The 21,024-nt window shown below is 37.5% G+C and overlaps 3 protein-coding genes across 3 annotated transcripts; 1 reads left to right on the top strand and 2 right to left on the bottom strand.

Moving 5' to 3' along the window:
* The first annotated feature begins 1,279 nt into the window (after positions 1-1,279).
* LOC130734546 (uncharacterized) lies at positions 1,280-9,018 on the top strand. Its single transcript, XM_057587008.1, has 3 exons — positions 1,280-1,677; positions 3,993-4,364; positions 4,453-9,018. The coding sequence occupies exons 1-3, from the start codon at positions 1,582-1,584 to the stop codon at positions 8,809-8,811; spliced, it is 4,827 nt and encodes a 1,608-aa protein (XP_057442991.1). The 5' UTR covers positions 1,280-1,581; the 3' UTR covers positions 8,812-9,018.
* A 3,755-nt stretch (positions 9,019-12,773) lies between these two features.
* LOC130734545 (rac-like GTP-binding protein ARAC8) lies at positions 12,774-17,310 on the bottom strand. The gene is made up of 8 exons (XM_057587007.1): positions 17,002-17,310; positions 16,495-16,582; positions 16,244-16,353; positions 16,090-16,153; positions 14,932-14,996; positions 14,787-14,852; positions 13,875-13,972; positions 12,774-13,128 (listed from the first exon to the last, which is right to left on the bottom strand). Exons 1-8 carry the CDS (start codon positions 17,104-17,106, stop codon positions 13,089-13,091), a joined length of 636 nt encoding a protein of 211 aa, XP_057442990.1. The 5' UTR covers positions 17,107-17,310; the 3' UTR covers positions 12,774-13,088.
* A 1,120-nt stretch (positions 17,311-18,430) lies between these two features.
* Positions 18,431-18,790, bottom strand: LOC130734086 (uncharacterized). The gene has a single exon (XM_057586390.1). The coding sequence runs from the start codon at positions 18,788-18,790 to the stop codon at positions 18,431-18,433; it is 360 nt and encodes a 119-aa protein (XP_057442373.1).
* Between the last annotated feature and the right edge of the window lie 2,234 nt (positions 18,791-21,024).

Below are 21,024 nucleotides of genomic sequence, written 5' to 3'. Positions count from 1 at the left end.
GAATAATTAGTTCTAATTAAAAGAATAAAATACTTAACCATATTTATAAAAATAAAATGACACATAATCCTATCCTATTAACTAAAGAAGCATAAACAAAAACCATTTGGGTATACAGTTGAGCCTAGCCACACTAAAGGAGTCATTGCTCTCATCCCATGCACCCAGTACCATATCAACAATGATTTTTCTTGCACTACAAAAAAATGTGAATTAGCATCGGCAAAAAACTAACGCTAAGCGATTAAAACCCGATGCAAAATTTGATTTAAAATCCATCTAGTGTTGACGTCAAGGCGAATATTAAAAGACTTAAAACTAACTATTTGAGTTGATTGAAAGACTGACTCTAAATATTAGCGTCAACCATGCCAACTCAAAATCAATGCAAGTCGCTGTAGAAAAAAAACCAACGCTAACTATACCTCATTAGCGTCGATTGTATAGACCGACTCTAAAGTTGATACAACAACGTCGGTTTAGGCCAACACTAAATACTCGTGACCACTTAAAAATATCATGTCATATTATATACTTAATATTTTGATGTTGACAATTCATGATTAAATTTAATAATCATAATTTATTCTTATTTTCTTATATAGAAACACCCACCATATATTTTATTTATCGCTTTTCCATAATTTCTGAACTCTTTTGCCCAATACAAACAACTTAAAAATAAAAATAACATCATTTTCTCCTCATATATATTCCTTAATCTTATTTTCATCTTTACATTCAAATGGAGAAAAAAATCTCTGCCCACACACACATGAAACTTTTATTACTTACAGTAACACGTGAAGGAACATTCGAAGACAACCTTAATCTGCCATCAGCACATCACATTCTTTCATGTGAACTGTATCTGCCGAAATTACAACTCTACCCTTGACAAGGTAATGCATTGGGCTTGAGCACCACCAAATGACCATGGTCCACGTGACATATATATCCATTTACGGAAAACAATTTATAAAAACAGCAAAGACACGAACATGACATGATAATATAATTATAAAAATAATAATGAGAAAAAAAAAAGTTAGAAACAAACAACAGACAAAAGAAACTGGCACTTGTCAGAAACAAGACCAGTCAAAACAGTGATGACTCACACTTCCCATTTCCCAACGCAGTGACGCATCAATCTCCAGTCTTATTCTCCACACGTTGCCTCACCTCCCTGTGACGTTATCATTCTCTCTCTCTCTGCCCGGACTGCCCGACCTGCCCGTCTTACTCTACTCCAAAATAAGTACCCAAGTTCTACTTCACTACAACCTTTCCCTTTGCTGCCCACTCTCTCTCCTCTCTCTCTCTCTCTAGATTCTCGTTCGCACTTTCCCTCTTCCGCCGCCGCCGTCGCCGCCGCGGTCGTTTTCTTCTTCGCTTTCGCCGGATCTGGATCTGATTATCATCGCGGGGCAGAGAGAGAAGCTTCAAATCGAATTTCGATACCAGAGTCTCCGTGATCGGTTAAGGTTTGCGAGTTTAGGGTTTTGTGTGGACCTAGGGTTTCAATCGTGGATTTGGAAGGCTTCGTGCGAATTGAGGAGTTTTGATGCTGCTCGGCACATGTGGAAAGCCTCCACACGCGGCGACTCAATTGTAAACACCGGTGGTTCTTCTTCTTCTTCGGCGGCGTCGGCGTCAACTAAAGCGTTCTACAAGGTATCAGGGTTAAAATTGAATTCGAAAATTTTAATTTTTTTTTTGCTAATTGTAGGATTTATTGTTAGAAAATTGCTTGATTGAGCTTATGTACAAATGAATTGTAGATTTCTGATGAGTAAGGATTTGAAATAGAATTATTAAGTTGGGAATTGCTAATCCAGATGATTTTCTTTTTATTTTTTTTGGCGAATTTAATTGCTTTCACAATTTTGATTTTCTATTTATTTTAGAATAATTAGGATTATTTGTTGAATCATGGAGTCGTTAATCTGGTGTTTTGGCCAAAAATTACCATCTCTTACCTGAGGGTTAATTCCACGGTATAGCCTATGGGTAAAAAAAATACTTGTACGGTTAAATTGATGTTTCTCGCCATTTCTTTAATAGAATTGAGTTCTAGTATTCTGGTTGATCTGAGTTGGGGGGCACACAGCCAATTAGCTAACAATAAGCGTTAGAGGCAACATATAAGGTTTTTCTTTCCTTTTTCACCATTTCTTTCTGAATGCGGGTAGATTTTTTAGTTTCCTTAGTTATTTTCTCTATGGGAGTATTAAATCACCTAGTTCTATGCTTATTGAAGAAGAGTTTATTCGAGCTTATTCTATATTCCTATAGCATAAGCGTTTATGCAAGTGTTCGACGGTTCGAGAGAGCTTATTTAAACAACTAGTGATATACTTATGACATATGAGCTATTTTGAGTTTATTTTCATAAACTGCTCATATTAGTTAATGCATAAACACTTATACCTACTTATAACCTATTTTGAGCTTATTTCAATAAGCTTCTCAAAACAGTCATAAGTGCTCAATTAAGCTGTCTACCCAAACAAACAATCAAATACTAATTTTAGCAAGGTCACGTAGTTCTGCTGTGTAGAATGAAAGAGAGAATTGACAAAGTGAAAGGTGATATTGCTAAATGTAGTTATAATCCACTAAAATTAAGGATATTTAGGCCTGATTTGAAATAACCCTATGTATATTATTATTTGGTTTCTAAGATATTTAGGCCTGATTTGAAATAACCCGAAATATATTTGGTTTCTAACTTACAAAATTGTCCTTATAAGTATATATGTGCTTAAGGGGGTTTCTAAATTTTTTTAGTACAGAAGTTAATTTCAACTTCCGTAAGAAGCTATTATTTGGAAGACTTATAGCTATGTCAAGATGATTTTAACTTTTCTTTTCCTATTAGTGCTTGTTGAAAAGTTGATATAAACTGGCTCTTTGCGACTTTCTTAATCATCCTGCAAAACCTTAGATCACAATTATTTTAAAATGAAGGGAATAACTATTGGTTTTTAGTTTTATCCAAAGTGAGTTGCTGATAGGAACTGAATTTTACTATTGGAATTATTAAGCTCAGAGAACAAGCTCTGATTATAGTAGAAAATAGCAGGAAAGTACAGAAATGAAACAAAACATAACAAGCGGGTAACCTTCTCTGCCATATGGCATAGCCACCCGAAACCTACCCGAATGATTGCCTTCCTCCAACTCCCCCTCCATTCACTTTATATACATGATATTGATGTTTACTTTACCAATCTCATACTGCCATGTGTTCATTCTGTTGGGGGCTTGCATAATGGACTCCATCGGTGGCAGACCTAAATTGAAGACCCATGGTGAGGTCCATCAGTTGCATTTTTTATGGGAAAGTATGGTACTACAATATAATTTGTACATTGAAAAGTCAAGGGCATAGTTTTTAAGGATTTCATAATTTGTTATGCATGAGCATGCATTTGATCACAATCTCAACCATTGATTTTATGGTTATAATTCAGCTCTTTTATCTCTAAAGTGAATTCCTCACGTCAGATGAGCCAAGTTTGATTGTATAATACTCTATTCAAATAAGCTGCTTTTACGTATGGAATGATTAGATTGTAAATGGTATTTAAATCCATGTGAAATGATTAGTTGTAGGGCTCTCTATTTCACCCTAACTTTTGGTGCTCCAAATATTTGACTGTGGAAATATTCATTAAAAATATTGATTTCTTTCTAACTATTGACAGAACTTATATGAACCTCCCCTCTACAAATTTATGTAAGTCTAAATATAGTTTTCACTATATTGTGATTTTCTTGTTTCTTCTTTAATAAACTGTTTTTCTTCTACTGTCAAATAAGAATGTGTACTTAAGAATATTCTTTGAAGGGATCAGTTGTTGAATAGTTGTTCAATGAATCAATGGGAATGCTTAACATTTATTATTCAAAATGCAATCCACAGACTGTTATGTTCATTGAACATTAATGAATCACTGAGGATTTTCTTTCGTTTTGAATCGTAGGACGGTCGCAAAATTAGTATTGGTGAATGTGCTCTCTTCAAATCATCTCAAGGTTGTCCACCTTTTATTGGAATTATTCATTGCCTGGCACTCGGCAAAGCAAATAAATTGAAACTAGGTGTTAATTGGCTTTATCGACCCATTGAAGTAGAGCTTAGCAAGGGTGTTCCATTGGAGGCGGCTCCAAACGAAATTTTCTACTCCTTTCATAGGGATGAGATAAATGCTGAATTGCTGCTTCATCCTTGTAAAGTTGCATTTCTTCCAAAAGGTGCTGAACTTCCATCGGGGATTTCATCATTTGTGTGTAGGAGGGTTTATGACGTTGCGAACAAGTGTTTATGGTGGTTAAATGATCAAGGTCATATTAATGTAAGTTTCTGATGTCTTATATTGCACTCTGTAATAAGAAATTTATGGTGTTTAATATTTTCCCCTTACTTTGTCCCTGAATTACCAGGATTGCCAAGAAGTACATGAGCTATTAAACAGGACTTGTGTAGAAATGCATGCAACAGTGCAGTCGGATGGTCGATCTCCTAAGCCAATGAGTAGTCCAACATCAACATCACAGTTAAAATCTGTTTCAGATGGTGTCCAGAACAGTGCTTCCTTTTCTTCTCATGTTAAGGGGAGGAAAAGGGAGAGGGTAGATCAAGGCTCCGAGCCTGTCAAGCGAGAACGTTCAGGAAAAGTTGAGGATGGAGATTCTGGTAATTTTAGGCCTGATAATATTTTGAAGACCGAGATATCCAAAATTACAGAAAATGGAGGGCTTGTTGATAGTGAAGGAGTTGAAAAGTTAGTGCAGCTGATGGTTCCTGATAAAATTGAGAAGCAGATAGATTTAGCTTGCCGGTCACTGCTTGCAGCTGTTATTGCAGCAACAGATAAAGTTAATTGTCTTAGTCAGTTTGTGCAGCTGAGGGGTTTGCCTGTATTTGATGAATGGCTCCAAGAGGTCCATAAAGGGAAGATTGGTGATGGTATTGGGTCTAGAGAAGGTGATAAATCTGTTGAGGAGTTTCTCTTGGTATTACTTCGAGCACTTTATAAGCTTCCAGTGAATCTTCAGGCTCTGAAGATGTGCAACATCGGTAAATCTGTGAATCATTTGCGAACTCATAAAAACACTGAAATTCAGAAGAAAGCAAGAGGTTTAGTTGACACATGGAAGAAACGCGTTGAAGCTGAAATGAAAAGTAATGATGCGAAGTATCGTCCCACTGTCTCCTGGCCTGCCAAACCACGTCTTCCTGATGTTGGTCAAGGTGGGAATAGAAATTCAGGTGCATCATCTGATGTTGCCATGAAGAGTTCAGTTACACAGCATTCTGTGTCGAAAACTGCCTCTGTGAAGATTGCCTTGGGAGAGAATACTACTAGAACTGCATCAACATCTGCATTTCCAGATCTTGCAAAATCAGTACTCTCGCCTGCATCTGCAACTACGAATTTAAAAGATGGACAGCCCCGTGTTGGTTCTATGAGTGGTGGTTCTGATCATCCTATGACAAATGCAAGGGATGAGAAAAGTAGTAGTTCTAGTCCATCTCACAACAGTCAATCTTGTTCTGGTGACCATGCTAAAACTGCGGGTCTTTCAGGAAAGGAAGATGCCAGAAGCTCTACTGCAATGAGTGCAAATAAGTTATCAGGTGGCTCTTCACGGCATCGGAAGTCTACTAATGGACTCTCAGGTTCAGCTCCATCTGGAGGGAAAAGGGAAACTGGATCATGTAGGAATTCCTCCTTGCACAAAAGTTCTACATCAGAGAAAATATCTCAATCTCGATTAATGGTAAAAACACTTGATGAAACCTCTATTGAGGGGAATACTCCCAAGCTCATTGTTAAAATTTCAAACCATGGTAGAGGTCCTGCACAAAGGGCCAATGTCGGTTCTTTTGAGGATCCTGCAATCATGAATAGTCGAGCCTCTTCTCCTGTCCTTTCTGAGAAGCAAGATCAGTTTGATCACAGCTCGAAGGAAAAGAATGACTTTCATCAAGCCAATATTGGCTCAGATATTCATACTGAATCTTGGCAGAGTAATGACTTCAAAGATGTATTGACTGGCTCTGACGAGGGTGATGGGTCGCCTACTGCAGTTACTGATGTAGAGCGCTGTAGGACTGGTGATGATTGTAAGAAAACATTAGAAGTATCAAAAACTGCTTCATCATCGTCTGGAAATGAAAACAAAGATAGGAATTTGCAGGATGCTTCTTACAGCTCCATAAATGCTTTAATTGAAGGTGTTAAGTACTCTGAAGCTGATGATATTGGTATGAATCTTCTTGCTAGTGTGGCTGCTGGAGAGATCTCGAAATCTGAGTTGTTAACGGCAGCTGGATCTCCAGAAAGAAACACTGCTACTGCTGAACTGTCATGCACAGCCAATGGTGTAGTCAAGTCCTCTGAAGAAAATCTTGTCCAGGATGAATGCCAATCCAATACTGGTCTCGGTACTGAGCAACGGAATCAGGGTTCTATATCAGGTGATTCAAGGATGTATGATGGTAATGCTGATTTTCGTGCATCTGAAGGGAAAGCTTCAAGAGGGCTGCTTAATGCATGTAGTATGGATTGTCAACAGGTTACTGAATCTAATTTAGAAATCAAAGGAAAATTATATGAAAATCCTATTTCTACTAAATTGGGTGGTCTTCCTGAAAGCACTGTGCAAGAAGCTAGAGATGGTGACAGTAGCGAGAAGATGCAGGAGGATTCTGTCCAGGGAGAAATTACTAGTGAAGTTCTTGGTATTAAGGTCAGTGGTGGTGTTGGAGTTAAGGTGGAAACAATTGAAAAATTGTCATGTCCCTCTGTGGATGTAAATAGCAATAAATGTACTGCTGAGGGATCAAGTGGTGGCAAACAGACAGCTCAGAAGCCTCCTGCTATTCTTGAGCAATCTGATTCAGCAAGAGGAACAAAAGAGAATGCAATTCATTCTTGTGGTGTTGATAAGGTTCCTGATGACCACAATGTACAGGAATATGAAAAAACTGATGATATGGCTTCTGAGAACCATGCTAGTCAGTCCAAAAAGCAAAGAGTTGGGGGTGAAAGTGATACTTTGATGAAGTCTGAGAATAGAGGTTTATGTACTAGTCCGCCTGGTTTTGATGCTGAACATGTGGAGCAGAATTCAGAAATAAAACAGGTTCATGACCAAGATGTGGGACAGATGCTTCACAAAGCTTCACCTAGCTTTTGCTCGCAAGAAATGGATAAGCATCTGGATTCTAAAGGATCAAAACTGACTGCCATGGAGGCAGAAGAGGCTGAGGAGTGCACCTCTACCACTGCAGATGCTTCTTCCATGTCTGTTGCTGCTTTGTCAGATGCAGATGCAAAGGTTGAGTTTGATTTAAACGAAGGATTAAATGCTGATGATGGAAACTGTGGTGAGTTCAACAGCATCACCTCTTCTGGTTGTGCACCTTCTGTTCGATTGATCAGTCCTGTGCCTTTTCCTGCTTCATCTGTGTCTTGTGGTATTCCTGCCTCAGTCACTGTGACTGCTGCTGCAAAGGGACCTTTCCTGCCACCTGAAGATTTATTGAGAAGTAAAGGGGAACTTGGTTGGAAGGGATCAGCTGCCACTAGTGCGTTCCGACCAGCCGAGCCCAGGAAAGTAACGGAAATGCCTCTTGGTGCACTAACCACTGCAATATCTGATGTGGCAGATGGAAGGCAGAGACGACCACCGTTGGACATTGATTTGAATGTGCCTGATGAAAGAACACCTGATGATGTTTCTTCTCAAAACTGTGCTCATCATACAGATGCTGTTTCTCTTGCAGCCAATGGCCCTGATCCAGTGTGCAATAAAATGGTATCAACTGTTCGCTACACTGGAGGGATGGATCTTGACTTGAACCAAGTGGATGAAGCTTCTGATGTGGGCTATTGCTCCACGAGCAGTGGTCATAAAATAGATATGCGTGCATCACTTATGCCGGTGAAACCATCATTGGTGGGTCCTCCAAACCGAGAAATGAGTGTCCACAGGGACTTTGATTTGAACAATGGACCTTCACTTGATGAAGTCACCGCTGAACCATCATTGTTATCTCAGCTTGCCCGGAGCAGTTTTCCATCTCAACCACCTGTTTCTGAACTTAGTGTGAGTACTGCAGAGCCAGGGAACTTTTCCTCATGGCTTCCTTCCAATGGCAACACCTACTCTGCTGTCACAATATCTTCAATTATGCCTGATAGAGGGGATCAGCCCTTCGCAATTGTTGCCCCCAATGGATCACACAGATTTTTGAATCCTGCCAGTGGTAGCAATCAATTTGGACCTGATGTTTATAGGGGTCCAGTGTTTTCATCTCCTGCAGTATCATATCCATCTGCTCCTTTTGAATATCCTGTCTTTCCTTTTAATTCCAGTTTTCCTCTTCCATCAGCATCAATTTCTGCTGGATCAACTGCTTATGTATATCCAACATCAAGCAATCGGCTTTGCTTCCCTGCAGTAAGTTCACAGTTAATGGGGCATGCAAGCACAGTTTCATCCCATTTCCCTAGGCCTTATGTTGTTGGCTTTCCAGATGGTAGCAATAGTAGTAGTGCTGAGACCAGTAGGAAATGGCCAAGGCAGGGTTTAGATCTTAATGCTGGACCTGGAGGTTCAGACTTGGAAGGGAGAGATGAGATTTTGCCTCTTCCATCAAGGCAACTTCCTGTTGCCAGTTCACATGCCCTAGCTGAGGAGCATGCAGGGATCCAGCTGGCTGGTAGTGTTTGTAAGAGGAAGGAGTCTGATGGCGGGTGGGATGGCTACAAGCGATCCTCATGTCAATAGCAATCGATAATCATACAATCAGATGGCCACAAATGCTTGTAAGTGATTAGTTTTGTATATTAAAATGTGTAACATTGTGGTCATTTGAGGGAGAGGACATTTGAAAATATGAACTGTATTGTGCTGATTTTTTTTTCAGTAGAGGGGGATGCTTTGTTCATTAAGAAATATATTTAAACGATAAAAGAATAAGTGCTGTTGTGATTTCTCAGTGGGTCTTCTGTTCCATTTTCATTGAAATATCCTGCTTTACGGCAGCTTATTGTGTATATCCTTTTTCGTTTCTCTTCCTGGTTTTTTACACTGCAATTTTCTTTCTTTTTTTGAAACTGAAATAATTGCATTAAGTAGAAACAAATGGCGCAGAGGCCGTTAGTCCATTACATTAAGCTGGATCAAGGAAATTATTTTCTTTCTTATTTCTCTTTCTTTGGCGATTCACATTAAATGCAGTAACTCACATTAAATGCAGTAACGCCACTTAAAATATCTGTTCATCAGTTCATGTAATAAATGTATTGTCTTTATTGATTTGAGGATGGACAATGGTCAACCTCCAGAGTTAGTCATCTCATTTATATGCTGTTGGGAGACTTGGGCGGTAATTGAGTGCCTGACTAGGTTATTACTTACTCCTATTAGACTTCTACCCCCAATCCCTTGGATTGTCAAATGTATGTAAAGGAATCTTTCTGGGGAAAATAATTATCTACTTGTAAAACTTGGTCTAGATGGCTGCAAAGCTAGTTTCCATTTGCAGATATTACCTTTGGAAGGCTTGCATTCTGAGGCACCAAAATATGTACATAGGGCCTGAGTCATGTATAAGCAGTGGACCAAAAACCTCGGTCTCTCTGCCCTTCTAATAATGCAAGTTGGGTTGCTGAATTGCTTTGAAGCAAAATCCCTTTTCTGTGTCAAGATGCTAATTTAATGGCCTTTTTTTTTCCTTTTCTTTTTCCTTTTAATTGCACATGTATACAATGAGTATACAGTAACTGAATGACCAGCTTTTTTGGCAGCTTAGATTTTGTGTTGTATTTGGTATGTTATGTATGCCGGTTTCTGTCGTGTAATTATCCACTATCATATCATGTGTCTTGCAACAGTGTAAGAATTGTGATCTTTATTAGCGTGTTCATTATTACTGGAATTCAGTTATTTACAATGTCACTTTTGTCTTTGGCATGTTGATTTTGGTGATGGATCTCTCAGACATGAATAGGAGTCGTGCTAGGTTGTAGGTTATAATTTCTTGAAGGTTTAATACCTTAGTTTCTTCCAAATGTTAAGCCGTTGAAACCATCAAAAACAGGTCTGGTCCTTGAAAACAATGCCAGCAAGTTGATGATTCTATTAGCCACTGAAGAAATAATGACTGGTTTGCCAAACAGAGTTTATTTTCAGAATCCTTGTGTCTAATTCTGTGGCTATCAAAATTTCCAAATCACGTTTCAGTCAGTCTGTGTATAACAATTTTGTTTCTTTAATGTTGTTTATATACAAGAAATTAAGGTACAATTTTCATTCGGGGTGTATACATGGAAAAGTGGAAGGAGGAAAATTAAAGAGTGGAAATAGAATGATCTTAAACACTCAAATAGGGCAGAAACACTTATTTTTCTCTATACCTTTTTTTTTTGTCACATTCATTATTTACCTCTCTTTTTCTTTCTGACTCAAGATGTATGTGAGTGTGACTATGCAGATGTTTACGAATCATATTTTGTAAAGAGTAAATAAGTTTTCTCCTTGCGTGCTCTTTGACACACTGGAACATTAGGCAGTGAATCATATTCTGTAAAAAGTTTTCTCTTCACGTGCTCGTTGACACGCTGGAACGTTATGCATTATTGATTGTAATCCGAGGATAGTTTTTTTTCTAAATCTTTTGAATGTGAGGCAGAAGGAGATTTACTTGAACTTTACCTAGATGCTCTTTAATTGATGATCACATCGGAGAACCAGATAATTCAACTAAGACAATTTAATTAGTTGATTCTTGTTTGGTCAATAGGTTTACTGTACTTTCAACCGGAGCAAATCAAGTACAACTAGGTTATTTAAAATCATTTATTTTTAAGCTTTAAAAAAATCATTTATTTTTAAGCAGACACAAAGAGACCCTTTAGTTGGATTGGCATTGTTCGAATTTGTTGATTTTTTTTAAATCAAGGAAAACAAACAAATTAACACAACTGTGATTCTGTGAATAAACCTAATAAAGGAACCAATATTCATTATGTACTTCATTTCAAAAAAAAATTCATTACCTTACTTATTATATAAGGTAGTTGTTATTGCCACCACCCCACATCTAGCTATACCACCCATTTAAAAGCGAAATGTCTAAAATACTCTTAATAGAAAATAACTTCTCTTAACCACCCACCACCCTTTATCCTCATATTCTCTCTCCTCTTTCTTCTTCCTTCACTAACACCACGAGTAATGATATATACACACCTCATCTTTTAAACACTTCATTTCCACCTATTTTTATTTCTACCTCTCTCCTCTTATCATCTATCACATCTCATACTTTCTCTCTCATACTTTTTCTTTTCTTCCTATCTCTCTCCTCCTCCACCTCCTTCCACCTCAAAATGAGGTGTGAAGAAATCATAATTCCTAACACCACCCCTTATTGTCATTCTCTTTTCAAACTCATTCTCCATCTCCTCCTCCTTCTCTTTTGGGGCTGCCGCTGCTGTCCGTCCCATAGCTGTCGTCGTCGTGTACGTTGTTTACCAACGCCCTCTCCGTCCAAGGTATTGCTGTCGCGTTCTGAATAGTTCTGTTTTTGCCATTTACCAAACTTTCATGTGCATTACTTACGCATTTTAAAGTGCATACGCACTTTAAAGTGCGTTCTGTTGCAAAATACAGAAATTGTATGTTTCTTTACAGATTGGTTTGGCTATTGTAGAAGCTCTTACCATGAGTCCACAGTTAAGTCGTATGAGGTCGACAAGCCGGAAGAGAAGTCATCATCTAGTAAGGTAGTCAACGGAGAAGATATGTAAGAGGAGCCACTTTCTGTGGACTATACAAAGGCATTTACCACACATAAGGTAGCTTTGTGTCAATGTCTATGTTGATAACTAATTTAATCACAAGTAATGGGCAGAATGAATGCCCCATAACTCAGCCAAGAGAGGATTAGTAGTACCAAAGCTTCCTACAAAAACCAAGAATCCAACTCCCTCTACTATCTCTCGGAAACCCATCATAACCAGCTTCAAGATTAGTCAAAACCGACCTATCAACATTGAATTAAACCACATACTCTCAGGTCTTTGGCAACCTTGGATGTTAGAAGAGATCACCTGTACAAAGGGGTGCATTCATGTTAAGCTTTGCAGCTTGGATAACCCGATTCTCATAGCATCCTCAAAAATAAACTCATTCCTTATCCTCCACAGCTGATACAACATCTCAGTAAAAAAAACGTGGCCACAAAGAAGGTTGCGTAGAGAAAGAGACTCTTCAAGTTTAGCTAAATCCAATCCCTCAAGTTCCCTACAAAGAATTCCCGAAACCGGTGAGGAAGCAAGAGGGACCTCCAAATGTCCTTGATAAAACTGCAGTCCCGAAGCATATGGAGAGAAGACTCCCTAGACGAGGAGCACATAGGACAAAGGTGAGAACTAGAGATGCGACAGGAAAAACGCTTAGTATTCCATTATTAAGCACCTTCTAAAGAAAAATCCTTGCACTCTGGAAACACTTAATCTTCAAATAAGTAACATCAATTTCTATTTCAACCTACATTTAGACTATTATATTAATATGTTTAAAAATCTAAAAAAATACTTCCATATGGCGTGCAATAATACTTCTATATGATATATAGATGTATGTTCTTGATAATTACATATAAATATTCTCAACAATATGGCCCGTCCTCGAGAACAACTTACTACAAAAAATTCAGTTGAAAAGATTGTTAAAAATAAACCTGAACTTAAAATAAGCTAACTTTTCACAAGGATCATAAACCTCATTTATGCTGCATGTACATTGTAACTTGATCACTTCCAAACAAAATGATAGCTAGCCAACAAATTGAGTGCATTTTCTTTACAAAACATCAGGTGTAAATGTTTCACCATCCCTCAAGACATAAAACTAATAAAAAAACAACCAAATGTATGTAGTAGCTATACTGCAAACTCCAGCCAAGTGATTTTATGTTGAGAATTAAAAATTTCTGCAGGATGGTAACAGCTTCCCCGGTAGCAGGTAAAACCTTTGGATGAGATAGAGATAGTGCTTCAGTTATGTCGAACAATGTTCCTTCCACAGAGGACATTTCTGCATTTTCACCAAAATAGATATATTGTTAGAAACTAATCATAATCTGCATCTACTATCTAATCATGGATCCCGTGGTAACTAAGCACTGAAAGCAAAACACCATCTTGTATACAACTTTTCATTTTAGCAATCTAATGTGGATATTTTTTATTGCAAGTGCCAGACAGCTGACACTAAACTCCCACTTAATAGAGTATATCCCTTTTACAAAGGTAGTGATTTAATTAATGGGAGTTGCCACCATATCCATTATTCTTTTATAAAAGAATTGGTATCCGAACCTACTTAGTTATCAAATATTTTATTTGTGGCTGATTATCATTAAACTTTTGTGCAAGTACAGCCAAGAACTAATAAAATATTTGATAACTCATCATGTTATCAGGGGAGAGAGAGAGAGAGTGACTCTGAGACTGTCAATGGGAAGTTGATAACAAAAATATAAATTTCTGACATCGAAACATATGGGGGTGTGCATGGAAATTATAACATAAAATTGTAGCAAAAACTACAAAGCCGTTGGGGATCAAGATCTTCCGTCCTTATTTGTTGTCTCGGTCCCTGCCCCACCAATTAAAAGTTGACACATCATTTAAACCTTCCCACACCTTTTGTTATCTTGACCAACACACATTTTCAAATGATGTGTCAATTTTTAATTGGTGAGATAGGTATGGAGACCAACAAAGTAGACCGGGGATTTAAATCCAACGGTTAGGGATAAAGGGAAAAAGTGTACTGACAGGAAACAGCCTCGCCGTGGTTTTTTCCTTTTCTCCTGTTGCTTTTGTGGAGGCTTGATGACCATCCTGATGGCAGCATCAAATATTCCTTTGACATTCTGCAAGTGTTTTGGAGAAAAATTAATTTCTGGCCGAATTTCTGATCAAACAACATCTAGCATTTATGTGCATGAACAATGCAGACTGTCTTGGAAACCAAAACTGAGAAACATCAATAGATCATGCAACAGCAAACATCATGTGGTGTAACAACACAAGGAAATCACCACTTTTGGTCAGAAATACTACATGATTGATATAAATTATTACAAATCTTCCATGCACCAACCATATTTTATTTAATATTAAAAGCATTGCATTCATCAGCACAGATAAACTCAGTTGTTTTTTTTTCCTTTGGATTACGTTCCAAAGAAGTAACATCATCAAGTTAAGTGTCATCCTAGGCTCTCTTTAAAATTGAATCAATTGTCTGTATGTCACCTAAGAATATTGTACTGACTAGAATATTGTTTTTGGCAAAAAGAGGAACAATTATATATTAGGCTTAATTAGAAATTTGGTCTCCTTAGTCCTTAGTTTGGACCATGTGTGATTTTGGTCCCCTTAGTTTTTTCGAGCTATTAAAATCCCTCTACTTTTAAAATTAAGCAAATTTTGTCCCTCTCCCAATTTTCATATACATTATACACAAAATCATCAAATCTTCAGTTTCTTTTCCAACCACTTATTTCGCCTTTTCCGATGTATAAAAAAAAACTTATTTCGAGGGGGGTGGGGTCACAAATAAAACACATTTAATGCTTTGCAGTAGAAAGTTTCTTTAGATGACAATTGGTGGTATTTTTCCATATACAGGTTGAATTGGAAGTTGAAACATTGAAGAACTGAAGAATCAAATGGGGAACATACCTGCTGAGTTTTTGAGCTGCACTCAATATAATAGGTCGCTCCAATTTGTTTGCGGAGTTCTTCACCCTAGTTATGAGCAAAAGCCAACAGTTTTAGAAAACACAGCATGTTGAACTCTAAACAGGTAATAAATGAGGCTATTTACTTGCTCAGAAGTCACGGGCACCAGGCCAGGATGATCAGCCAAATAGTGCTTGTCTTCGCGGAGATCTGCATTCTCACCATAAACACAGTATTACATGAAGAGGTCTAGCAAGGTACATCAAATTTCCACCATAATAAAGATCGAACCCCGAAGTGTTTTTCTTAAAAAAAGAAAAAAATAACTGTTGATGCTCATGTGTCTTCCATATGGAACAGAAGAGATTAGAGAAATTTGTTTAACAAAACACTAAGTTCTTTGAATTAAGAAATGAATCAAGAACAAATTAAATGGTGAACCAGATCCGTGTTGATATATTCAATCGTCACTATGTTGCTTATTATTCCCATAGTTTGTCTCTCTCTCAACTCTCAAAGTATCATTTCTTCCATTCAACTGAGTGGTACTATTACAGTTGATGGTCAATGTTATGCATTGAGATGCCTTACTGGAATTTAGGATCTGTGAAATCATTTTGTAATATTTCTATGAGGCTTCCTCCTCATAATCCAAACTTCCTACTTTATTTTTTCATTTGACTTCCTTTGTGTGAACAATGATCTTACAAGCAATCAATTAATAAAATGGGATAAGTATATCCAAGATACATGTGAATAGCTTTGTTTACTCTAATAGAAGTAGAAGGCATCAATAGTACATAAACATTGTTGTAGTAGAATGTTTTTCTGCATAGCAATTTGCATCTAAATCCGTATACAATTTTCTTAATGGTTCACCACCATGTGAAGAAGTAGATGTATAACAGAACACATCTTCTCTATGAATCTATGATAGACATGTGTGGACAAGTTTGGAGATATGCTTGCCCCAAGATTGTACGCCCATGTATCATGGATGAAACCCTTTACAAAATTTATGAGATTAATGAGTTTTTAAAGCTTAGAAAAGTATGTATAGATCGTTCAAAGCTTTGCGCATATTTTCAAAGAATGATTGTGAGAGATCAATAAATCTATGCAGAATGAGCATATGTTTCAATATAACAGAGTACCAGTTTAAGATTCTAATATAAGAATACAGGCCAGTTGCAATGGTTCTGGTATGAGGACTAGACTTTATTAAGAAATTGAGTTATCAAATTTAAGAATTTGGAAAAATAACACCGGGGGCAAGTATTAATACAAGAGATTGATGACTTACCCAGTTTGGTTCCAACTAGTACCACCGGGACGCCGGGGGCAAAATGCTGGAGCTCAGGGATCCACTGAAGAGTGTATACAAATTAGGCAACAAAAGAGAAATCTGCAGGACATGCCAAAGTGCTAATTCAGAGACACAAGCATTAACAGCATACCTTTTTCAACACATTCTCATAACTCGCACGGCTAACTAAAGAAAAAGCCAAGACAAAGACATCTGCCCCTCTGTAGCTCAAAGGCCTCAGCCTGTTGTAATCCTCTTGCCCTAAGAAAAAGACATCGAAAACAAATAGAAAATAACAACCTTTGCCAATTGACACCAGAAATTAAATTCATGAACTAATCTCCCCTTTTTTCTTCAACCTCAAAAAAAGGTACTACAAACTACAAGTCTTAGTAAATATACCAGCTGTATCCCAGAGGCCTAAATTGACAGTAATGCCTTCCATGACCACATTTGCACTGAAATTATCAAACACTGTGGGGATATAGTCCTGTCAACCAAAATAAAGAGAAAGTGAAATCAGAGCACAAAACGCAAACATTGAAAAACTCAACAGAAGCAACAACAAACTGTGAAACCAAGACTAGGAAAATGGGTTGATTCTGCACTTCACAGTTCACACACTTCCAATAAGAAAACAACTACTAGGTTACAGAATTCCCTCCTTCCTCCAAACCCCAACAAACACACATACATGAAATAAACAAGTTGCTTGCTTTTACTCAAATTAAGATAGATGATCCCAACAAAATTGAGAATTCAGAATCCATATACAATTATGCATAATCAATAATCATATAGACCCATTACAAAAAAGCAATAGAAATAAAAACAAATTGATAGCAAAAATCCAAAAGACTTCAAATTTAACACTTCAAAGACAAAATAAATGCAACAAAGAATCCATACCGTGGGGAATTTGTTGCTAGTGTAGCAAATGAGCATGCAAGTTTTCCCTACAGCTCCATCCCCAACAGTGACACACTTGATGAACCTTGAGGCTGTTGAAGCCATTGATGATTGAAGGTGCTTCTTCTCAGAATAATTTACAGAGAAAAAACCAAAACCTTAGAAGTTTAAGGTTGAAGAAGAAGGTTGTTTTGATTTTGATAGAACACAAACACAAAGAGAGATAGAAAGAGAGAGCAGCGAGTGGCGGCACTTCACATGATTCCCTTCTCACTCATTCACTCCTTGCTGTATCAGTCAATTACTTTTTCTTCTTCCTTCTTTATTTTAATCATATTATTCATTGCAGATTTTTTGATATATACTTTTATGGTAAGTTTTGATCTGCTTTTTTTTATATAATATATTTCTATCCATTTCTGACTCCTAAATTTAGCTTTACAATTAATTGGAGAAGATTTCATTTTGCAGCACATAATCTTCTTGATTCCTTGCAAATGTATTTTTTCTTGATTTATAAATTTGTAGCATATTCGGATTAGTTTATTTCTTTTATAATCTATTCTGACTCCTGACTGCAAAGAATTGATTGATGCGATAGCTGACCCTAGCCGTGCAAGCTTTCATGCCCATGGGTGGGTGCTGCGTGAAATCCATGCTTTGATGACAAGGAACTGGCGAGTGGAGCTTTTTTGGTGCTGTCGAGACGTGAACATGGTAGCAGATTGTCTGGCGAAGAGAGGGTCTCTTCTCCCCGTTGCTGGCTACAGTGCGTTGGCTACCCCCTCCCCGGAGCTTGAAGTCCTTCTGTTGAAGGACATTATTGGGTTTAGTTAGTTCGTTTTATTTACTTGTTAATCTTCCGATGTATCAAAAAAAAAAGTTTATTCTCTTCAAAACTAAATTTGGAATTAATCGTAGAAGATTTCAAGACATAATCTTGTTTATTTTTTCTACAAATACAACATAATCAAATCCATACTCTCCATTAATGAAAAATAGAGATAGAAACTATATTGTTGTATAAGAAAATAAAATAAAAAATAATATGTATTACCTTAATTGCTTATTTTTATGGATTTTTCATTTTTCCATTTACAAAAATTAACAATCAAATCTCAACCACTTGGTCAAAAGTATATATTACTCAAAAGTACAAAATAAAAGTTTAATCATATTTTATTTTTTAGTTAATACTTTTTATTCAACATTCCTCATATACTCCTTAAAGCTTATTCTATATGATAAAATCTCAAAGTAATATAATATCATTGTTTTCTTATTCATGCTATGAATTAAAGGGAAATAAAAAATACTATATCTATTAAGAAAACTTTTCATATATATATATATATATGGCATTTTATTAATTACAAGAACTACTTTCTTTTTTATACATCAGAAATTTAACAAAATAAAACAAAAGAAACTAAGCAACACCAAGGGAATCCTTCAAAAGAAGGAGCCCTAATCCGGGAGGAGTAACGTCAACCACATTGAACCCACATAAAGATAGAAGAGAGCCCTGTTTTGCAAGCCAATCTGCGACCATATTTCCCTCACGAGCCACCCACCCAAGCTCCACACGCCATTTCCTGTTCAAAAGCTCACCAATTTCGCTCAGAATCTGCCCATGAACGTGGGTGTCAAACCTGCCACCATGCTGCACAACCTTAACCACCTCTAAGCTGTCTGATTCACAAATGATTTTACGGAAACCTCTCTCCCACGCCAACCGAAGCCCATCCCGCAGCGCAAGTGCTTCTGCACAAAAGGGACTCCCATTCATAGCATGAGACATAAACCCACTGATCCACTCGCCAGAATTATTCTAGAGCACACCACCACCACCCATGGAATTGCTATCCTTCCGGTGGTTGCCGTCAACATTAAGCTTAATAAAATATGCTGAAGGTTTCTGCCAAACCACGCTCAACCTTTCACGATCTCCCTCAATTCCATTAGGACGTTGAGCCCGGAGAATAACATCGTGTTCCTGTCAAACCTTACGCCCCGCAACATCCAAGGGCCAAGACGTGTCCAGAATCGCATTGCAGCGCCACACCCAGACGCCCCAGAGCCCGATGAAGAAACGAAGAATGTAACGCCCCAATTTCTCAACTGAGGAGTCACATTAGTAACCCAACAAGTCTAAGGACTATTTCGTAATCCTAAGAAAACACGATAATTTTTTTCCTTTTCAAAACAACTAACCACAGTTTAATACATAACATAGTCTTAATTAAACAACTCGTTCCCGACATATAATAATAGTGTCTTACAATATCATAAGCAAGACTCCAAAATAAGTACGCACACTTAAACAGTGACGAAAACAGGGTTTTAGTAACAGAGTTTTCAGATAACGAAAAGGGCTCGAAGCATAAACTACTAAGAGGAAACTATACAGCTTCTTCCATCCTTGCTCCGCCGGTTACTATCCCTCCTCCATCTCAGCATGGCTAAGCATCGCCAGAAGGCTCTTCATCGCCTAATAGCGTTAAGCGCCCAAACAACAAATAACAAACAGAAAGGGTTAACTCCATACAACTACCACATATAAAAGAGAAAGCATGCTAATCAAAATTAATTGCATGTCATGATAAATAAACTAACAACTTAATTCATACCACAAATAGATAAATTAATAATATAATCCAAGATAAATGTCAATAGAAATTAGCAACATGGGATTACATCAGATATAAACAGAATCAACAACATATAATCAAATCATATATATACAATATCACATCAAATCAGATATCGGCAACCTCAACAATATAACATCAGATCAGCTATCAACCAAAATAACAGAAGCAAATATTATTGCCCTACGATGCAACTATATGCTGCTACCAAAATGGATCGATCAATAGTGTCTCGCAAGACGGGACAGAGCGAGGAACGGACTCCCCTGAACTATCACCAAATAGCGCCCATGAAAGACGGGACAGACGGAGAACGGACTCCCCTCAATGCCACTTAATAACGCCCATGAAAGACGGGACAGTCCTGTGAAAATATCCACTCCACTGCCACTTAATAAAGCCCATGAAAGATGGGACAGTCATGTGGAAAGAAAACCACTACACTGCCACTTAAGTTTCAGCCCTATATGCCAAAATCAATCAACAACTCCCAAATCCAATAACCACGTCAAGTATCAGCAATAATCAGGTTATATCCACTAGAAAGCAGTAATGACAGAAACCAGTAAACGACCGAAGCCTCTCAGAAAACGGAGACACACGTCTCAATAAGTTTACTCAGCCGAAGCCTTTAGAAAACATTTGGCACAAGCATAAAAAACAGTCAATATAAGCAAGCATACAACATTGCAAGCATAATACTAACATTTCAATCAATTGTCAATCAAGTTTAAACAACTTCATCTCAAACGCATGCAGTGCGATAAAAGCATGCAAGACTCAAAGACGCGCTAAAACTGAGTTACCCTTACCTTCAGGTGTAGAAGTTGTGCATGGAAGTTGTGAACCTAGAACAAGGAAACACAATCATCAACACAAGATTCACTAGGAGCAACACAATCTAATAATACTAATCCAAATCGTAAAGAACGCTTTTAAAGCTTCAGAGTTCCTATTTAGGCTCGAATGGACAACGGAGACTTCGTTCACTAAAACGAGCATAACTCGAGCTACAGAACTCGGAATGACACGAAACCGGAGCCAAAATTTCGACAACGGAAAGAGCTACGCTATAGCTCAGGTCATAGAGACCCAAAAATTATTTTTGGACACGGTACCCTAACAAATAGGTTTCGGCCACTCTCAAAAATAGGGTTTCCGAACTTTTTCTTCGATCTAAATCAACTCCTAGGTATTCTTAGGCGATATCTAGGCTAGGGAAACTCTCAGAAAAATTATCGGGTCGAAAACTGTCGCAGGGGTATTTTGGTCAATATTTTTAGCTCGGAAACTCAAAATCAGAATTTCGAAAAACAAATTAGATGGGGTCGACACCAACGACGATTATGACGACTAATCCTACTAACACTAA

The sequence above is a fragment of the Lotus japonicus genome, chromosome 1, assembly GCF_012489685.1.
Source record: "Lotus japonicus ecotype B-129 chromosome 1, LjGifu_v1.2".
NCBI classification, from domain to species: domain Eukaryota; kingdom Viridiplantae; phylum Streptophyta; class Magnoliopsida; order Fabales; family Fabaceae; genus Lotus; species Lotus japonicus.
The sequence above is the reverse complement of the archived record's forward strand: the minus strand, read 5'-3'. Positions and strand labels throughout refer to the sequence as shown.